The sequence below is a fragment of the Oncorhynchus gorbuscha genome, linkage group LG21, assembly GCF_021184085.1.
Source record: "Oncorhynchus gorbuscha isolate QuinsamMale2020 ecotype Even-year linkage group LG21, OgorEven_v1.0, whole genome shotgun sequence".
NCBI lineage: Eukaryota > Metazoa > Chordata > Actinopteri > Salmoniformes > Salmonidae > Oncorhynchus > Oncorhynchus gorbuscha.
Window position 1 is genome coordinate 14,528,761 of NC_060193.1, and position 22,409 is coordinate 14,551,169.

Sequence of the window (22,409 nt, forward strand, 5' to 3'; positions counted from 1 at the left end):
TGTCAACTTAGTGTATGTAAACGTCTGACCCACTGGAATTGTGATACAGTGAAATAATCTGTCTGTAAACAATTGATGGAAAAATTACTTGTCATACACAAAGTAGAAGCCCTAACCAACTTGCCAAAACTATAGTTTGTTGACAAGACATTTGTGTGGAGTGGTTGAAAATGAGTTTTAATGACTCCGACCTAAGTGTATGTAAACTTCCGATTTCAACAGTAGATACTATGCACACCGATACAAATAAAAATCGTTATTCTTTTTGTGTTAATATGTACCAAGTAGGCTAAAATAAAAGTTTCTTCTTCTTGAACTGCACTGTTGGTTAAGGGCTTGTCAGTCAGCATTTCATGGTAAAGTCTACACTGTTGGTTAAGGGCTTGTCAGTCAGCATTTAATGGTAAAGTCTACACTGTTGGTCAAGGGCTTGTAAGTCAGCATTTCATGGTAAAGTCTACATCTTTTGTATTCGGTGCATGTGGCAAATAAAGTTTGATTTGAAATACAGTATTTCCATTTGATAAACCGTACATTTCAAAAATAGATATTAGAATAATTAGGATTACATTTCATTTTGTCACAATAAGGAAGGTAAATATAATCAAGGTATTTGCTAAATGTATTACAATAAATAAAAGTTTCAGACCCCCAAAGTAAACTATAGTTGAAATGAGTCCACGTCCTATGTCCCCCATTGCGTAGATGCCTCTATTCCAAATGAGAGTGAAAGATGGGAACATTTGACCGTGCCCATCTAATTTCTACGGTTGAAGCATATACAGTACATTGTAGCTGGAGCTACACTATGCATGGAGTGTACTGCCACTAATTTACCTGCACCATAGTAATCATGAGAGGAAGATCTTCTTTTCTTTCTGCAGTAAGACAAGGATCAAATATGGGAAAGATTTTCTCTGAGAATTTGCACCCTGTGTAAGTGAATAGGTGAGACTTTGCATCAACATCAAAGAATGCCACTTGCCCTTCCTTATAATCCAGAAAGACACCGACTTTCTGGGGTCGGGGAAAAGGTAAAATAAGGCGTGGAATTTTTGTGAACGCCAGATATTCCTTGCCATCCCTGTGACACAGAGTCCATAACCCTTTCTCAGGCTCAGGTGAAATGAATTCCTTCCTAGGCACTGTCTCACAAGCTACTCCTATAACCCAGTTTGATTTCTCCTGTAACCCAACTTCCCAATAATGTTTCCCATAGTTGTACCCTTGTTTGGCCAGGATACAGACATCCTCAGTGAATCTCTCAGGATTACCTGGGACCTTCAATTTCCTTGGCGATTTTCTCACTTGTTTTCCATCATTAGAGAGGATAAGCCATGGGCCTGCAGTGTTGGGGTCCATCGTCACGTCCACTACATTAATGTAGAAAAGTGAAACATCACATGCTATTCTCTGCACTGAAATTACATTTCTTAAATTATGTTCTGTACCTGCATATTTCTGCATCTCTTTCAGTTCTGTGGAAAAACAAGCCAAATTAGCGGTTAACTGTTACAATGAGAGGGAAGTTTTAATGTCCTGACTGTCCTTATACATGTTCTCTTGGTTTAACAACAAATATCACAGATTTGTGACTGGCATGTTATGAACACTTAAACTTGACTGCTGACAGGCACCATTTTTTGGATTGTATTAACAGTGGACTAAAGTGTATTTTAAGCCAGGGGTGTCCAACGCAATCCATGGACGGCCTCATGTCTAACGGTTTTAGTTTTTTCCTTTCAATTAAGACCTAGAAACCAGGTGAGGAGTTCCTTACTTCTATCAACTACAACGGAGGAGTGAAAACCCGCAGACACTCTGCCCTCTGTGTAATTAGTTTGACACCTGTGTTTTAAGGCAAAACATTTAAAAACCCTTTAACATTTAAATACCCTGTGATTCAAACGTACCAATAGCTGACAACTTTCTTATTTGGTCTTCGGTGGAGTCTTTCACTTGAAGCACTGTATTTCGAACACAGCCCAAGAAGTTGACTTGATAAACAGCAACATTAGTCCAGCTTTTATATTTTGGAAGGGTAGTTTGCTTGTAAAAGCGCTGTTAAAAGGAAGGTAAAATGTTACTGTCAAAACATCTCACAGGCCTGAAATACATAGCTTTTTCTTTCAGGTTTCCAGCATAAGGAATGAACAAGATGAGTTTACATTTTTTTTAAAGTACTTCCACTGACCTGTAGAAGGTCGAGATGGTCCTCAGTGTGTGAGAGCTGCTCCAGCTCAGTACTTCTCCTCTGTAGCTCAGTGATTTCCTGCTCCAGGTCATTGTTGAGCCCTTCTGCCTGCCTTTCTGCTGATTTCTGCTTCTCCTTAATCACCTCTATGAGTTCAGCCTGGCTTGACTCAATAGATCGCATCAGTGCAGTGAAGACTTCAACACTGTCCACTATTTCACTCTCTGCATTGTCCTGATAGGAATTGACATTGATTAGGAATTGACATTGATTACATCATAGACATCGACAGTAGATTTAGACTAATACCCAATGTGGTTTAGTTATACATGTAGATAAATTGTCCAGCATAATACATCTTGAAAAAATTACATTTATGATTGGAAACGCATCAGTGCTGCAACAACATAATGCTGAATACCTTGACATGCTGAATACCTTGACATGCTGAATTCTTGAATCAATCCCTCCTGGATTCTGCGATATGCATTTTGACAAAACTATCCCCGGCATATGTTAAGGCTATTTCCACAAACATTTTGAATCATCACAATATTGTAGCATAAAACTGGCCTATTACCACAGTACAAAAAGATGGCTCGCAATTTCAACCAATCACTGCACATGTACGACATATGGTTCAATCATGCCCCATGTCAACACACCTTTTCCTCATCAGTGCATTCGTGTCAAATTGGAAAATATTTTGGCATATTGTCATGCAAAATGTCAGAATAGCTGCAGCAAATTCAAGCATCACAAAAAATCCCAGCGGAATCCTGGGGGGACTGTTAATCTAAGGACTCACTCTACTTAACTTCACTGAAGCGTTGATCTCCTCCACCTTCAGCTGCCGGTCTTGGATCATCTGCTGCACATCCGCCTTTGACCTCTGAATAAGAGCCTGTGGACAACACGAGGCTACATCCTTCAAACTCAACGCTGGACCTCAAACCCAGTTCCACTGCATTTTTTCCCCATTGTTCCACTCTAATCAGGGACTGATTTAGAGCTGGGACACCAGGTGTATGCAATAATTATCAGGTAGAATAGAAAACCAGCAGGCTCTGGAACTCGTAGGGTAAGAGTTGAGTACCCCTGGGCTTCACTCTTTCATTTATTCCCAAAACGTAGCTGGTGTAGGGCGGTTTCTCGGGATAAGATAACCTTATGTAAGGGATAATCAACAAGGGGCTATACGTTCCATGGAAAGTAATGAAATACATGGAAGGTGTGTTCCACGACATGCTAGCGGAGTGGAACTGACATAACACGAAGTTGCATTATTTTCTAGATATCTAATTGAATATCACTTTTATACCATGGCTATAATTGAACACATTTTCCACTAGAAATGTGTTCAACATACACTAAAGTAGTTACTAATGCTACTAGATAGCTACAGCAGTCGCCGTGGTAACCAAACAACAGACAGACATGCTGGATTAGTTGACCAAACCATAAGTGCTATGTAGCTTGTTTTGGGTCGCAGGTTAAGAAATGGCTGAAAAATGGTATTTGATATAGAGCCAACTCTGCAAATATCACTGCTGGGTGAATAGTGAATAGAAATGTTCAGCACAATTTAAAAATATATGGCAAGTAGAAGTTCTAACTGGATGGTTTTCAGAGATGGATGGGAGGGGTTGAAGGTAACTGAAACGGATAACTATTGTAAAATGTACAGTGTATATATTACACTGAACAAAAATGCAATTGCAACATGAAACAATTTCCAAAATGTTACTAACAGATGAAGTGGGAAGTTTACGTCCACACATGCCACCTCGTGATGCCAGTCCTGAGTATGCTTCCCATGTTTAAAATGTTGTGTGAAACATGCTAATATAGGTACCATGACTTGGGATTTGTGCCTTGTACCTTGTTCATAGACTGCTTACGGGGTAAGGAAACCAATACATAATTTTGCAATTTGAGTGAACTATCAATGAAAATAAATAAAAAATAAAACTTTTGCTAAATAATTTTAGTTTCTATGACTTCATATAAAGAAATGTATACCTGTACCTCACAAATGTTTAGATAAAAATGTATAATATCTTAAACTGTCACTTCTATTTCTTTCAGTACTCGATTACTAAATCCAACACTGCTATGCACTCTGTTCAAATGGAAAGGTAGCATTTACAGTTGAAGTTGGAAGTTGACATACACCTTAGCCAAATACATTTAAACTCAGTTTTTCACAATTCCTGACATTTAATCCTAGTAAAAATTCAGTTTTAGGTATGTTAGGATCACCACTTTTGCACACGCTTTTTCAGTTCTGCCCACAAATGTTCTATGTGATTGAGGTCAGGGCTTTGTGATGACCACTCCAATACCTTCACTTTGTTGTCCTTAAGAAATTTTGCAACAATTTTGGAAATATGGAAGTCATTGTTCATTTGGAAGAAACATTTACAACCTAGCTTTAACTTCCTGAGTAATGTCTTGAAATGTTGCTTCAATATATCCATATAATCTTCCCACCTCATGATGCCATCTCTTTTGTGAAGGGCACCAGGCCGTCGTGCAGCAAAGTACCCCCACAACATGATGCTGCCACCTCTGTGCTTCATGGTTGGGATGGTGTTCTTTGGCTTGCAAACCTCCCCCTTTTCCCTCCAAATATATGGCCAAACAGTTCTATTATTGTTTCATCAGACCAGAGGACATTTCTCCAAAAAGTACGATCTTTGTCCCCATGTGCAGTTGCAAATCGTAGTCTGTCTTTTTTGTAGCAGTTGTGGAGCAGTGACATTTTCCTTGCTGACCGGCCTTTCAGGTTTTGTTGATATAGGAATCATTTTACTGTGGATAAAGATACTTTTGTAGCTGTTTCCTCCATCTTCACAAGGTCCTTTCTCTGTTGCTCTGTGATGGATTTGCACTTTTTGCACCAAAGTACATTCATCTCTAAGAGACAACACATTACCTTCCTGAGCAGTATGACGGCTGCGTGGTCCCATGGTGTTTATGCTTGCATACTATTGTTTGCACAGATGAACGTGGTATTTTCAGGCATTTGGACTTGTGGAGGTCTACAATTCTTTTTCTGTGGTCTTGGCTGATTTATTTTGATTTTCCCATGATGTCAAGCAAAGATGCACTGAGTTTGAAGGTAGGCCTTGAAATACATCCACAAGTATACCTTCGATTGACTCAAATAATGTGAATTAGCCTATCAGAAGCTTCTAAAGTCATGACATCATCTTCTGGATTTATCCAAGCTGTTTAAAGTTAGTTTGTAAACTTCTGACCCACTGGAATTGTGATACAGTGAAGTAATCTGTCTGTAAACAATTGTTGGAAAAATTCATTGTGTCATGCACAAAGTAGATGTCCTAACCGACTTGCCAAAACTATAGTTTGTTAAGGGCTAGGCCCCTTCGTTCTCCATTTCTTCCTGAATGACGTGCCCAAAGTAAACTGCCTGTAGCTTAGGCCCTGAAGTCAGGGTATGCAAAAATTGGTACCATTGGAAAGAAAACACTTGTTAAAATAATGTAGGAGGATATAACACAATAGATATGGTAGGAGAAAATAATACAATAGATATGGTAGGAGAATATAACACAATAGATATGGTAGGAGAATATAACACAATAGATATGGTAGGAGAATATAACACAATAGATATGGTAGGAGAATATAACACTAGATATGGTAGGAGAATATAACACTAGATATGGTAGGAGAATATAACACAATAGATATGGTAGGAGAATATAACACAATAGATATGGTAGGAGAATATAACACAATAGATATGGTAGGAGAATATAACACAATAGATATGGTAGGAGAATATAACACAATAGATATGGTAGGAGAATATAACACAATAGATATGGTAGGAGAATATAACACAATAGATATGGTAGGAGAATATAACACAATAGATATGGTAGGAGAATATAACACAATAGATATGGTAGGAGAATATAACACAATAGATATGGTAGGAGAATATAACACAATAGATATGGTAGGAGAATATAACACAATAGATATGGTAGGAGAATATAACACAATAGATATGGTAGGAGAATATAACACAATAGATATGGTAGGAGAATATAACACAATAGATATGGTAGGAGAATATAACACAATAGATATGGTAGGAGAATATAACACAATAGATATGGTAGGAGAATATAACACAATAGATATGGTAGGAGAATATAACACAATAGATATGGTAGGAGAATATAACACAATAGATATGGTAGGAGAATATAATACAATAGATATGGTAGGAGAATATAACACAATAGATATGGTAGGAGAATATAACACTAGATATGGTAGGAGAATATAATACAATAGATATGGTAGGAGAATATAACACAATAGATATGGTAGGAGAATATAACACAATAGATATGGTAGGAGAATATAACACAATAGATATGGTAGGAGAATATAATACAATAGATATGGTAGGAGAATATAACACAATAGATATGGTTGGAGAAAATCCAAAGAAAAACCAACTGTATATTTTCTTTTGGAGTGACCATCCTCTTAGAAATGCACGAGAAAGGTCATATTGTAAATTATCTCCCTGGATGCAATTCCTATGGCTCCCATAGGGTGTCAGCAGTCTAAATTCAAGGTTTCAGGCTTGTAACATCAAAAACGAATAAGAAATAACCGTTTTTTTAGTAGAAGGACACAGTCTTGGAAATCCGTGTTTGCGCACTCCATGAAGAAATTACACACCCGATTAAAAACATGCTTCTTTCCAAAATAAATATCATAGTTTGATTACATTTTAGGGTATCTGAGGAGTAAATATAATCATATTTTGACTTGTTGAAACAAAGTTTAAGGGTAGATTTTTGGAATCCTTTTTCTGCAAGTTGAACGTGTGGATTACTCTAATCGCTGTCTCCAACTAAACAGACTTTTTGGGATATAAATCAAATCCTTATCTAACAAAACGTCACCATGTTATAGCTAGGACCCGTTTGGATGACAAATTTGAAGATTTTCAAAAAGTAAGTGGATATTTAATCTTTATATGTGAATGTATAAAACCTGTGCTGGTGTAAAAAATATTTTGGTGTGGCGCCGTCCTCAAACAATCACATGGCATGTTTTCACTGTAATAGCTACTGTAAATCCGAGAGAGCAGTTAGATTAACAAGAATTTAAGTTTTCAGCCGATATAAGACACTTATATGCACCTAAATGTTTAAAATCCATAATATTTTAATTGTCCCGCTAGCGGGACACTGAGTCTTAAGAGGTTTAGCAAGAAATTTGTGGAGTGGTTGAAGTTTGTTTTAATGACTCCAACCTATATGTATGTAAACTTCCGACTTCAACTGTAGTTACAGTTCATATATGGAAATCAGTCAATTTAAATGAATTCATTAGGCCCTAATATATGGATTTCACATGACTGAGCAGGGGAGTAGCAGGGCCTTGGAGGGCCCACCCACTTAGGAGCCAGGCCCAACCAATCATAATGAGTTTTTCCCCATGAAAATAGTTTTTATTTCAGACAGAAACACTCCTCAGTACCCGCCCCCAACCAGACAGTCCTGCAGGTGAAGAAGCTGGACATGTGGGTCCTTGGCTGGCGTGTTACCAATTGAAGGCTCCCTCAACTTGAGACAACTGTGGCATTGTGTTATGTGACAAAACTGCACATTTTAAAGTGGTCTTTTGTCCCCAGCACAAGGTGCACCTGTGTAACAATCATGCTGTTTAATATTCTTGATATGGCAAACCTGTCACGTGGATGGATTATTTTGGCAATGGAGAAATGCTGTCTAACAGGGATGCAAACAAATTTGTGCACAAAACTTAAGAGAAATAAGCTTTTTGTGCGTATGGAACAATTCTGCGATTTTATTTATTTATTTTTATTTCAGCTCATGATGCATGGGACCAACACTTTTGATGTTGCGTTCATATTTTTGTTCAGTGTAGCATTGTTGTCCGTTAGTTTACTCCAATTAGGGGAGGGGTGATTGGGTTATGGGAAAGTAATGAAGATGGAAAATTATATTTAAAAAATGAGAACTATATGGGCGATTGGATATGATGCAGACATTAACATTGATAGAACCCACAATCTGCAATAATAAAGCTGATCTACCCCCTAAGCCTAGTGGGTTAGAGTGGTAGACTAGCAACCGGAAGGTTGCCAGTTCAAAACTCTCGGGCTGGCAAGTGTGTTGTTTTGCCCCTGAACAGGCATTTAACCCATTGTTCCTAGGCCGTCATTGAAAATAAGAATATGTTCTTAACTGACTTGCCTAGTTAAATAAAGGTTAGAAAAAAAAGAGGTTTGTATATTTAGTGTAAAAAGGAAAATGTTAACGTCGTTAGGAAAAGGTACCATCTTTAGTTGCGATTCTGTTTGTAGTGGCACAGTGTGGTGATGTTTGTGGTCTGTCTCAGCACAAAACTGACACACACATGTCTGGTCGCTCCTACAGAACAGCTCCAGCAGCCTATCATGCTTCTTGCACATCCTGTCCTCCAGGTTCTCCACAGGGTCAATCAGCTTGTGTCTCTTCAGATTCACCACTCTCTGATGAGGCTCCAGGTGAATCTCACAGTAAGAGGTCAGACACACCAGGCAGGACTTCAGGGCCTTGAGCTTCCTCCCAGAGCATATGTCACAGGCCACTTCTCCAGTTGCAGCAATGCACCCTTCATGAACTCTCATATTCCTAAAATGATCAACAACTTCTCTGAACGACGTGTTGATTCGAAGCTCAGGCCTTCTGTAAAATGTCTCCTTACACAAAGGACACTGGCACAGGTCACTGATATCCCAATACCCCCCGATACAATTCTTACAGAAGTTGTGGCCACATGGAGTGGAAACTGGGTCAGTGAACAACTCTAGACAGATGGAGCACTGGAATTGGCTTTCATTCAGGGAGGAAGCCATATCTGAAAATAGATACATTTGTTTGTCAGGCCATGTGAATCTTGACACAAACCCCAAATATCCCATCATTTACAAAATTATCAAAACACTTGTGCTTGTGTTCACAAAAAAATGTATCAGTTTGTCAATGAGTGAGATGAAGGACAGAAGAAAAAGGAAAAGAAAGAGGACAACATAGTGAAACAACACTGCTAGCTAGCCAACAGCTAGCCAACGTCTACTGAATAGAACTTCCGCACTCAACAACCCGGTCGCATTCCGCTTCGCTCCACAGGTAGTATCACATTTTTCATTTCATTTCATTACAGCACAACGGTTTGATTTGTTTGATCGTAGCTAACTACATAGCTAGCTACATAGCCGTCTGTGTATCAAAGATAATTGTTGTCGTTCTTTTAACGCAACGTAACGTAATCAACACTGCTAGCTAGCCAGCTAGCCCCGGAATAGCAGCACTGTAGAAACTATTACACTCAACGGAACAACTTGATTAGTGTAGTGTCAACAACGCAGCCACTGCCAGCTAGCCTACAAAGTCAACAACGCAGCCACTGCCAGCTAGCCTACTTCAGCAGTACTGTATCATTTTAATCATTTTAGTCAATAAGATTCTTGCTACGTAAGCTTAACTTTCTGAACATTTGAGACGTGTAGTCCACTTGTCATTCCAATCTCCTTGCATTAGCGTAGCCTCTTCTGTAGCCTGTCAACTATGTGTCTGTCTATCCCTGTTCTCTCCTCTCTGCACAGACCATACAAACGCTCCACACCGCGTGGCCGCTGCCACCCTAATCTGGTGGTCCCAGCGCGCACGACCCACGTGGAGTTCCAGGTCTCCGGTAGCCTCTGGAACTGCCGATCTGCAGCCAACAAGGCAGAGTTCATCTCAGCCTATGCCTCCCTCCAGTCCCTCGACTTCTTGGCACTGACAGAAACATGGATCACCACAGATAACACTGCTACTCCTACTGCTCTCTCTTCGTCCGCCCACGTGTTCTCGCACACCCCGAGAGCTTCTGGTCAGCGGGGTGGTGGCATCGGGATCCTTATCTCTCCCAAGTGGTCATTCTCTCTTTCTCCCCTTACCCATCTGTCTATCGCCTCCTTTGAATTTCATGCTGTCACAGTTACCAGCCCTTTCAAGCTTAACATCCTTATCATTTATCGCCCTCCAGGTCCCCTCGGAGAGTTCATCAATGAGCTTGATGCCTTGATAAGCTCCTTTCCTGAGGACGGCTCACCTCTCACAGTTCTGGGCGACTTTAACCTCCCCACGTCTACCTTTGACTCATTCCTCTCTGCCTCCTTCTTTCCACTCCTCTCCTCTTTTGACCTCACCCTCTCACCTTCCCCCCTACTCACAAGGCAGGCAATACGCTCGACCTCATCTTTACTAGATGCTGTTTTTCCACTAACCTCATTGCAACTCCCTCCAAGTCTCCGACCACTACCTTGTATCCTTTTCCCTCTCGCTCTCATCCAACACTTCCCACACTGCCCCTACTCGGATGGTATCGCGGCGTCCCAACCTTCGCTCTCTCTCCCCCGCTACTCTCTCCTCTTCCATCCTATCATCTCTTCCCTCTGCTCAAACCTTCTCCAACCTATCTCCTGATTCTGCCTCCTCAACCCTCCTCTCCTCCCTTTCTGCATCCTTTGACTCTCTATGTCCCCTATCTTCCAGGCCGGCTCGGTCCTCCCCTCCCGCTCCGTGGCTTGACGACTCATTGCGAGCTCACAGAACAGGGCTCCGGGCAGCCGAGCGGAAATGGAGGAAAACTCGCCTCCCTGCGGACCTGGCATCCTTTCACTCCCTCCTCTCTACATTTTCCTCCTCTGTCTCTGCTGCTAAAGCCACTTTCTACCACTCTAAATTCCAAGCATCTGCCTCTAACCCTAGGAAGCTCTTTGCCACCTTCTCCTCCCTCCTGAATCCTCCCCCCCCTCCTCCCTCTCTGCAGATGACTTCGTCAACCATTTTGAAAAGAAGGTCGACGACATCCGATCCTCGTTTGCTAAGTCAAACGACACCGCTGGTTCTGCTCACAGTGCCCTACCCTGTGCTCTGACCTCTTTCTCCCTCTCTCTCTCCAGATGAAATCTCGCGTCTTGTGACGGCCGGCCGCCCAACAACCTGCCCGCTTGACCCTATCCCCTCCTCTCTTCTCCAGACCATTTCCGGAGACCTTCTCCCTTACCTCACCTCGCTCATCAACTTATCCCTGACCGCTGGCTACGTCCCTTCCGTCTTCAAGAGAGCGAGAGTTGCACCCCTTCTGAAAAAACCTACACTCGATCCCTCCGATGTCAACAACTACAGACCAGTATCCCTTCTTTCTTTTCTCTCCAAAACTCTTGAACGTGCCGTCCTTGGTCAGCTCTCCCGCTATCTCTCTCAGAATGACCTTCTTGATCCAAATCAGTCAGGTTTCAAGACTAGTCATTCAACTGAGACTGCTCTTCTCTGTATCACGGAGGCGCTCCGCACCGCTAAAGCTAACTCTCTCTCCTCTGCTCTCATCCTTCTAGACCTATCGGCTGCCTTCGATACTGTGAACCATCAGATCCTCCTCTCCACCCTCTCCGAGTTGGGCATCTCCGGCGTGGCCCACGCTTGGATTGCGTCCTACCTGACAGGTCGCTCCTACCAGGTGGCGTGGCGAGAATCTGTCTCCTCACCATGCGCTCTCACCACTGGTGTCCCCCAGGGCTCTGTTCTAGGCCCTCTCCTATTCTCGCTATACACCAAGTCACTTGGCTCTGTCATAACCTCACATGGTCTCTCCTATCATTGCTATGCAGACGACACACAATTAATCTTCTCCTTTCCCCCTTCTGATGACCAGGTGGCGAATCGCATCTCTGCATGTCTGGCAGACATATCAGTGTGGATGACGGATCACCACCTCAAGCTGAACTTCGGCAAGACGGAGCTGCTCTTCCTCCCGGGGAAGGACTGCCCGTTCCATGATCTCGCCATCACGGTTGACAACTCCATTGTGTCCTCCTCCCAGAGCGCTAAGAACCTTGGCGTGATCCTGGACAACACCCTGTCGTTCTCAACTAACATCAAGGCGGTGGCCCGTTCCTGTAGGTTCATGCTCTACAACATCCGCAGAGTACGACCCTGCCTCACACAGGAAGCGGCGCAGGTCCTAATCCAGGCACTTGTCATCTCCCGTCTGGATTACTGCAACTCGCTGTTGGCTGGGCTCCCTGCCTGTGCCATTAAACCCTACAACTCATCCAGAACGCCGCAGCCCGTCTAGTGTTCAACCTTCCCAAGTTCTCTCACGTCACCCCGCTCCTCCGCTCTCTCCACTGGCTTCCAGTTGAAGCTCGCATCCGCTACAAGACCATGGTGCTTGCCTACGGAGCTGTGAGGGGAACGGCACCTCAGTACCTCCAGGCTCTGATCAGGCCCTACACCCAAATAAGGGCACTGCGTTCATCCACCTCTGGCCTGCTCGCCTCCCTACCACTGAGGAAGTACAGTTCCCGCTCAGCCCAGTCAAAACTGTTCGCTGCTCTGGCTCCCCAATGGTGGAACAAACTCCCTCACGACGCCAGGACAGCGGAGTCAATCACCACCTTCCGGAGACACCTGAAACCCCACCTCTTTAAGGAATACCTAGGATAGGATAAAGTAATCCTTCTCACCCCCCCCCCCTTAAAATATGTAGATGCACTATTGTAAAGTGGCTGTTCCACTGGATGTCATAAGGTGAATGCACCAATTTGTAAGTCGCTCTGGATAAGAGCGTCTGCTAAATGACTTAAATGTAATGTAAATGTAGATGAAACATTTCTTTAAAGGGAAATTTCAACTTAACATTTGTGTCTGAGGCACTTCCAGGTCACAGATATGTTTCACACATAATTGGCCAACGACGCACCGAATGACCACCTCTGGTATATTGACTGCGTGGACAACATTTATAAGGTAAAAGCAGTCCTGTTCTGCAAGGCCTCTATTATACCGATCACACGATACGTTTGTGTGTATTTTAGATATGGTTGTCCGCGTTCGATAGAGCCATTGTTCCTGTCAGCTGATTCATAGCTAGATGTCGAAGGTGACCAGTGTGGTATCACCTGAAAAGCATCAGTCTGGTATACTTTTGCAAAAAAATATATGCTTCACGAGATGTCTGCCTGGCTGTCCTGAGAGGGTATGTCTGTATGTCAGGTTGAGTCTTTAACTATTTTACTGATTGCAGCTTTATCAGACGTTTTGTCTTGAATGCAATGTTTGAACTCAAGATATTTGACACATACAGTACACTACCGGTCAAAAACACCTACTTGTTCAAGGGCTTTTCTTTATTTTGACTATTTTCTACATTATAAAGTAACAGTGAAGCAATCAAAACTATGAAATAACACATATGGAATCATGTAGTAACCAAAAAGTGTTAAACAAATACATTTTACATTTGAGATTCTTCAAATAGCAACCCTTTGACGTGATGACAGCTTTGCACACTCTTGGCATTCTCTCAACCAGCTTCATGAGGCAATTAACAGGTATGCCTTGTTAAAGTTAATCTATGGAATTTCTTTCCTTCTTAATGTGTTTGAGCCAATCAGTTGTGTTGTGACAAGGTAGGGGTGGTATACAGAAGATAGCCCCATTTGGTAAAATACCAAGTCCATATTATGGCAAGAACAGCTCAAATAAGCAAAGCGAAATGACAGTCCATCATTACTTTAAGACATGAAGGTTAGACAATACAGAACATTTCAATAACTTTGAAAGTTTCTTCAAGTGCAGTCGTAAAAACCATCAAGCACAATGATGAAACTGGCTCTCACGAGGACTGCCACAGGAATGGAAAATCCAGAGTTACCTCTGTACCTCTGCTGCGGAGGATACATTCATTAGATTTACCAGCCTCAGAAATTGCAGCCCAAATAAATTCTTTACAGAGTTCAAGTAACAGACACATCTCAACATCAACTGTTCAGAGGAGACTGCGTTCAGGCCTTCATGGTCGAATTGTTGCAAACAAACCACTACTAAAGGACACCAATAATAATAAGAGACTTTATTGGGCCAAGAAACACAAGCAATGGACATTAGATCGGTGGAAATTTGTCCTTTGGTCTGGAGTTCAAATTGGAGATTTTTGGTTCCAACTGCTGAGTCTTTGTGAGACGCAGTGTGGGTGAACAATGATCGGCTATGAAAAGCCAACTGACATTTACTACTGAGGTTCTGACTTGTTTCACCCTCGACAACTACTGTGATTATTATTATTTGACCATGCTGGTCATTTATGAACATTTGAACATCTTGGCCTTGTTCTGTTATAATCTCCACCCGGCACAGCCAGAAGAGGACTGGCCACCCCTCATATCCTGGTTCCACATCCTGGTTCCTCTCTAAGTTTCTTCCTAGGTTTTGGCCTTTCTAGGGAGTTTTTCCTAGCCACCGTGCTTCTACACCTGTATTGCTTGCTGTTTGGGGTTTTAGGCTGGGTTTCTGTACAGCACTTTGAGATATCAGCTGATGTAAGAAGGGCTTTATAAATACATTTGTTTTGAACGGATGATCTCTGCATGTGTACTTCCCACCGTAAAACATGGAGGAGGAGGTGTTATGGTGTGTGGATGCTTTCCTGGTGAGACTGTCTGTGATTTATTTAGAATTCAAGGCACACTTAACCAGCATGGCTTCCACAGCATTCTGCAGCAATACGCCATCCCATCTGGTTTGGGCTTAGTGGGACTATCATTTGTTTTTCAACAGGACAATGACCCAACACACCTCCAGGCTGTGTAAGGGCTATTTGATCAAAAAGGAGAGTGATGGAGTGCTGCATCAGATGACCTGGCCTCAACAGTCCCCTGACCTCAACCAAATTGAGAAGGTTTGGGCTGAGTCGGACTGCAGAGTGAAGGAAAAGCAGCCAACAAGTGCTCAGCATATGTAGGAACTCCTTCAAGACTGTTGGAAAAGCATTCCAGGTGAAGCTGGTTGAGAGAATGCCAATTGTGCAAATTGTGCCTATTTGAAGTATCTCAAATCTCAAATATTTGTTTAACACTTTTCTGCTTACTACATGATTCCATATGGGTTATTTCATAGTTTCGATGCCTTCACAAAAATTCTACCATCTAGAAAATAGTAAAAATAAAGAAAATCCCTTGAATGAGTAGGTGTTCTAAAACTTTTGACCGGTAGTGTATATGCAAATGCTTTCCAGACGGATGCTTATCAATGATATAGTTTTGTTCAACTCTTGTTGAGGATTTGTGGTTTATGACAAAACAAACTGTTGTTATGAAAGTAATGAATATATACTGTAGAATGGCAGAGCTAAGGTGAAATGTCCCTTTAATGCCCTTGGTTTCTAAGACCATATCAGATGATCTCTAGAATAGGTTTAACAACATACTGTAAAAGTACAGGGTGACACATCAAGAATGGAAACAAACCAACATTAAGCAATTAGGTTCCTGAGAAATAACACCATCTTTTATAAACATGAGGAAATATCATTCTTGGTAAATGCTTGTAAACATTTTTATTTAAATATTTAAATACATCTATAAACTTAAGAACTGTTCAGCCCCAAACAAATTCACTTGAAAGCAATTATATTCATCCACATACAACAATAAGCGGTGCATTGCGACAATGAATTTAGCACTTTCAGGCATTGTAGAAAACCCAAACTGCATATTCCATGACAGGAAAACGACTACAAGATATAACACCAAACAAAAAAACATCTGACATGTATTATAATGGTTGGGATTAAGGCAACCATTAGGCAACAGAGGAAGGCATTTTTTAAATATATTTTTCGGAAATGTACTCATTTACTGCATAAGTATTAGAATACCATGATAAAGTTCTAAAAAAGTATGCTGTTTTAGTATTAATTTATGTTGATAATATGAAATTCCATTACAAGGAACGTTCCTACCTGTGAATGTGTTGTCTTTCCTATTTACTTTCACTTTACATCAGGGACAAAGCATGAAATACTCCTCCTTCAAAAGATCTGTCTGCCTAAAGTTTGACGCCCCCCCCTCCATTTTAAAGTAGTCTATTTCTACTTCCGTGAATTTATTGGTACATGCCGCCACCTACTGTGCAGGATTGTGTATAGTTTAAACAGGTATAAAGCCAAGCAGCGAAACACTGCTGGAAAAAAAACAGGCCTTATTTTCAAGCATTTTTCACCCTGCCAGCTCCTATTTGTAACGTTCGACATTGGGAGAAAGAGAGGAGGACCAAGGTGCAGCGTGGTAGGTGTTCATCTCTTTTTAATAAGAAATACTGAACAAAACAATAAAACAACATAACGAACAATCCTGAATGGTGAAACAGAACAGAAAATAAGCACCCACAACTCAAAAGTGAAACCAGGCTACCTAAGTATGGTTCTCAATCAGGAACAACGATTGACAGCTGCCTCTGATTGAAAACCATACCAGGCCAAATACAGAAATCACAAATCATAGAAAAAAGAACATAGACAACCCACCCAATTCACACCCTGACCATACTAAAACGAAGACATAACAAAAGAACTAAGGTCAGATCGTGACACTATTAGTTCTATTGAGCACCGTGACATTCCGAATGTTCTATTCCCAGATTATTGTACAACGTCACAATGCCTGCTTCACTATTGTTGGCAATGAGAGCTGCTCAGTTGTTTTATAGTTAAAATGTAAACAACAAAATGTAAATAACAAAAATAATATTGGAACTCTGCGGTCTTCATTGTTTCCTATGGGGGAATATGGGCATGTCTGTCTAATGTCGCCAAATATATCGCAATGTGTATACTTAGATTTTTTTGGGTGTTAGTGGGGTCCGCACTAATAGCGGTTCAATTGGTGACGTCACTGAGAGCTGTGGCTTTTGTGAAGCGATGGGTAACAATGTTTTTTTCCAGTTTTGTGCGACGAAAAGATTGTAGTGGTAAAATAAAAAAGTGATCCATTTTTTATGGAATTCCATTAATGTCCATCGAGAAAGCATCACGACTACACCATTTAGCTAAGCTAAGAATGACAAGAATAATCAAGTCAATAAACGTTGGGTAGTTAGCCTATAGTTAATATACTGGCACGTATGATGTATAACTACTAATGTTAGGTAGCTAGCTAACATACCAGTACATACTGCTGTAATGATATACTATGTGGTTCGTAAGGACAGTGTAGAAAATTGTCAGACAACATAGCATGTAAGGTAACTTATTTGAAAAGTCATTACTTTATTACATTGAGTAGCAAGCCACCAATTGGTCGTTAGATCAAATCTGGTATATGATTAAAACTCACACCTAGCTAGGCTATGAGACTATTCTTTAGTAAAGGTTGAATAGTCTATTGTTCTGCTATTAGCCCCCCTCCCCAACTTGCAAAAAATGTCTGTTCCCATCTCATTCCTTTGCCTCTTCCACACATCATCATTCTGCTCCTGAGTGGCTCGCCTGTGGGCGTTCTGGCACGATATGTCAGCCCTTTTCGGTTGTGCGTCAAGAATTCTGCATACGTTTGTATGGAGGTGTGGTTATTCACAGGCAAATTGTTATATGCTTATGGAGGTACATTTTGTCTTTTTGTCAAGCAAAACTTTTTTTATTTTCAATCAAAAATAATTGTTCTGAAAGCAACTTTTTTAGACACAAAGGAAGTCAAAGCGGATGAAGATTGTATGTCAGGTAAGCAGCACTGGGCTGTATTGTCGTATCCTAAAAATCACATCTGCTGCCTGAGATTGAATGATCATATCTCAGCTATTGTTTTCATATGTATAAAAAATAAACTATTTCCTTTACTTTCAGAGAGCGAGCTGACCAAGGAGTCTCAAATGTAGATATTGCCAGATGTTCACTGTCCGAGGAACAGGCTGTGGAAGCTTTATTGCTGGCAAAAGTGTCCATAACCAGAGGTAATTCAACTGTTCTGTGTTGTTTTTCTCCATCTCTGCCTGTCTTGTTGTACATGGAACCTGTCTCACATGCATTCATTTAAAAACCCTTAAGATGTCAGCTGCTAATTTTCTGATTTACACCACATAAACACAGCCATTTTATTGTTTGTCCTTATGTGTCTGTTTTTCATCATAAAGTACTCTGTAGCCACTTAGTGTGGTTTCACTTTCACTGGTTTCACTTTGTATTTTGTGGGTGATTGTTCCTTTCTTTGTGTAGTTTCACCAAATAGGCGTAGCAGAAAGTCGTCCTGTCGTCCTGTCCCCTGTATATATCGCGTCTTTTTCGTTTTTTTACATATTTTTCTTCGCATACCTCTTTAAATACATTTTGCTAAATCTAAGCTTCCAAATACTTTCCTGCAACCCGCCTCACCCAATGTAGCTATTTTTCCTAAAGTATTTATATTTACTTCGGAACCAAAACCCCTCAACTGAAGCTAGCCAGCTAATCCACCAGCTATCCTAGAGGTCTTCAGCTAACCGGTCATCAGCTAACCTTTAGCCCGGAAAGCTCTCGCCAGTTTGAACAACACGACTCTAACCAGAGCATAATGGACCTATTTATTTTTCATCCCCGGATTCCCACCGCAAACGGAACATTTTTCAGCTGGATCTTCACAACTAGCTATCTAGCTAAACTGCAACCCCGGATGATTACCCCTGGCTAGCGTTTCCATCCACTTAGCTTGAAGCTAGCCCGGCCAGAGCACCTGTAGCACACCCCTGCTACCCTGTCTAGCTCGGGCCTACGAACTGTCAGCTTGTTAGCACAGGCCTGCTAACCGTCTGTGTCGCCGCGTCCCAAACACTCTCTGGACCCATATTTACTTTCTATCTCTTTTAGATTTTTTAATTGTTTGTACCTTCCGGAAACCTGCCTCACCCATTGTGATACGGAATCGCTATTATTTTTTATTTTTTAGAACACACTCTAGAACCTCCAGACGCTAACCAGCTAACTAGCTATAAGCTATTTAGTCATTGTTAGTTTTTTTAAAACCTGGATAACACTCGCCAGTCCAGCTTCCCTGCCCATCCACCGCTGCCCCCTGGAAACTGATCTCTTGGCTACATAGCTGATGCACGCTGGACTGTCCATTAATCACGGTACTCCATTCTGCTTGTTTGTTTTATCTGTCGGCCCGTTGCCTAGTCAACGCCATTTTACCTGCTGTTTGTTGTGCTAGCTGACTAGCTGTTGCTGTCTCACCTACTGTTTTAGCTAGCTTTCCCAATTCAACACCTGTGATTACTGTATGCCTCGCTGTATGTCTCTCTCAAATGTCAATATGCCTTGTATACTGTTGTTCAGGTTAGTGATCATTGTTTTAGTTCACAATGGAGCCCCTAGTTCCACTCTTCATACGCCTGTTACCTTCTTTGTCCCACCTCCCACACATGCGGTGACCTCACCCATTAAAACCAGCATGTCCAGAGATACAACCTCTCTCATCATCACCCAGTGCCTGGGCTTACCTCCGCTGTACCCGCACCCCACCATACCCCTGTCTGCGCATTATGCCCTGAATATATTCTACCATGCCCAGAAACCTACTCCTCTTATTCTCTGTCCCCAACGCTCTAGGCGACCAGTTTTGATAGCCTTCAGCCGCACCCTCATACTACTCCTTCTCTGCTTTGCGGGTGATGTCGAGGTAAACCCAGGCCCTGCATGTCCCCAGGCACCCTCATTTGTTGACTTCTGTGATCGAAAAAGCCTTGGTTTCATGCATGTCAATATCAGAAGCCTCCTCCCGAAGTTTGTTTTACTCACTGCTTTAGCACACTCTGCTAACCCTGATGTCCTTGCCATGTCTGAATCCTGGCTCAGGAAGGCCACCAAAAATTCAGAGATTTCGATACCCAACTATAACATCTTCCGTCAAGATAGAACTGCCAAAGGGGGAGGAGTTGCAGTCTACTGCAGAGATAGCCTGCAAAGTAATGTCATAGTTTCCAGGTCCATACCCAAACAGTTCGAACTACTAATTTTGAAAATTACTCTCTCCAGAAATAAGTCTCTCACTGTTGCCGCCTGCTACCGACCCCCCCTCAGCTCCCAGCTGTGCCCTGGACACTATTTGTGAATTGATCGCCCCCCATCTAGCTTCAGAGTTTGTTCTGTTAGGTGACCTAAACTGGGATATGCTTAACACCCCGGCAGTCCTACAATCTAAGCTAGATGCCCTCAATCTCACACAAATCATCAAGGAACCCACCAGGTACAACCCTAACTCCGTAAACAAGGGTACCCTCATAGACGTCATCCTGACCAACTGGCCCTCCAAATACACCTCCGCTGTCTTCAACCAGGATCTCAACGATCACTGCCTCATTGCCTGTACCCGCCACGGAGCCGCAGTCAAACAACCACCCCTCATCACTGTCAAACGCTCCCTAAAACACTTCTGTGAGCAGACCTTTCTAATCGACCTGGCCCGGGTATCATGGACGGACATTGACCTCATCCCGTCAGTTGAGGATGCCTGGTCATTCTTTAAAAGTAACTACCTCACCATTTTAGATAAGCATGCTCCTTTCAAAAAATGCAGAACCAAGAACAGATACATCCCTTGGTTCACTCCAGACCTGACTGCCCTCGACCAGCACAAAAACATCCTGTGGCGGACTGCAATAGCATCGAACAGTCCCCGCGATATGCAACTGTTCAGGGAAGTCAGGAACCAATACACGCAGTCAGTCAGGAAAGCTAAGGCCAGCTACTTCAGGCAGATGTTTGCATCCTGTAGCTCCAACTCCAAAAAGTTCTGGGACATTGAAGTCCATGGAGAACAAGAGCACCTCCTCCCAGCTGCCCACTGCACTGAGGCTAGGTAACACGGTCACCACCGATAAATCCATGATTATCGAAAACTTCAATAAGCATTTCTCAACGGCTGGCCATGCCTTCCGCCTGGCTACTCCAACCTCGGCCAACAGCTCCGCCCCCCCCCCGCAGCTCGTCGCCCAAGCCTCTCCAGGTTCTCCTTTACCCAAATCCAGATAGCAGATGTTCTGAAAGAGCTGCAAAACCTGGACCCGTACAAATCAGCTGGGCTTGACAATCTGGACCCTCTATTTTTGAAACTATCCGCCGCCATTGTCGCAACCCCTATTACCAGCCTGTTCAACCTCTCTTTCATATCGTCTGAGATCCCCAAGGATTGGAAAGCTGCCGCAGTCATCCCCCTCTTCAAAGGGGGAGACACCCTGGACCCAAACTGTTACAGACCTATATCCATCCTGCCCTGCCTATCTAAGGTCTTCGAAAGCCAAGTCAACAAACAGGTCACTGACCATCTCGAATCCCACCGTACCTTCTCCGCTGTGCAATCTGGTTTCCGAGCCGGTCACGGGTGCACCTCAGCCACACTCAAGGTACTAAACGATATCATAACCGCCATCGATAAAAGACAGTACTGTGCAGCCGTCTTCATCGACCTTGCCAAGGCCTTCGACTCTGTCAATCACCATATTCTTATCGGCAGACTCAGTAGCCTCGGTTTTTCGGTTGACTACCTTGCCTGGTTCACCAATTACTTTGCAGACAGAGTTCAGTGTGTCAAATCGGAGGGCATGCTGTCCGGTCCTCTGGCAGTCTCTATGGGGGTGCCACAGGGTTCAATTCTCAGGCCGACTCTTTTCTATGTGTATATCAATGATGTTGCTCTTGCTGCGGGCGATTCCCTGATCCACCTCTACGCAGACGACACCATTCTATATACTTTCGGCCCGTCATTGGACACTGTGCTATCTAACCTCCAAACGAGCTTCAATGCCATACAACACTCCTTCCGTGGCCTCCAACTGCTCTTAAACGCTAGTAAAACCAAATGCATGCTTTTCAACCGATCGCTGCCTGCACCCGCATGCCCGACTAGCATCACCACCCTGGATGGTTCCGACCTTGAATATGTGGACATCTATAAGTACCTAGGTGTCTGGCTTGACTGCAAACTCTCCTTCCAGACTAATATCAAACATCTCCAATCGAAAATCAAATCAAGAGTCGGCTTTCTATTCCGCAACAAAGCCTCCTTCACTCATGCCGCCAAGCTTACCCTAGTAAAACTGACTATCCTACCGATCCTCGACTTCGGCGATGTCATCTACAAAATGGCTTCCAACACTCTACTCAGCAAACTGGATGCAGTTTATCACAGTGCCATCCGTTTTGTCACTAAAGCACCTTATACCACTGCGACTTGTATGCTCTAGTCGGCTGGCCCTCGCTACATATTCACCGCCAGACCCACTGGCTCCAGGTCATCTACAAGTCCATGCTAGGTAAAGCTCCGCCTTATCTTAGTTCACTGGTCACGATGGCA

The 22,409-nt window shown here is 42.5% G+C and overlaps 1 protein-coding gene across 2 annotated transcripts in view; it reads right to left on the bottom strand.

The window, feature by feature from the left end:
* Nucleotides 1-96: 96 nt before the first annotated feature.
* Nucleotides 97-22,409, bottom strand: part of LOC124008652 (E3 ubiquitin-protein ligase TRIM41-like) — a 34,989-nt gene continuing 12,676 nt past the window's right edge. Inside the window, exons 1-7 of one of the 2 annotated variants that reach the window (XM_046320128.1) lie at nucleotides 16,052-16,084; nucleotides 8,556-9,118; nucleotides 3,003-3,098; nucleotides 2,195-2,428; nucleotides 1,914-2,061; nucleotides 1,452-1,478; nucleotides 97-1,373 (exon numbers count right to left, since the gene is read on the bottom strand). In XM_046320128.1, the coding sequence (XP_046176084.1) occupies nucleotides 829-1,373; nucleotides 1,452-1,478; nucleotides 1,914-2,061; nucleotides 2,195-2,428; nucleotides 3,003-3,098; nucleotides 8,556-9,116 (1,611 nt within the window). In that variant the 5' untranslated portion in view covers nucleotides 9,117-9,118; nucleotides 16,052-16,084 and the 3' untranslated portion in view covers nucleotides 97-828. Of the gene's footprint in view, nucleotides 1,374-1,451; nucleotides 1,479-1,913; nucleotides 2,062-2,194; nucleotides 2,429-3,002; nucleotides 3,099-8,555; nucleotides 9,119-16,051; nucleotides 16,085-22,409 lie in introns of those variants that run through there. The other variant, XM_046320130.1, reaches the window with a different exon arrangement.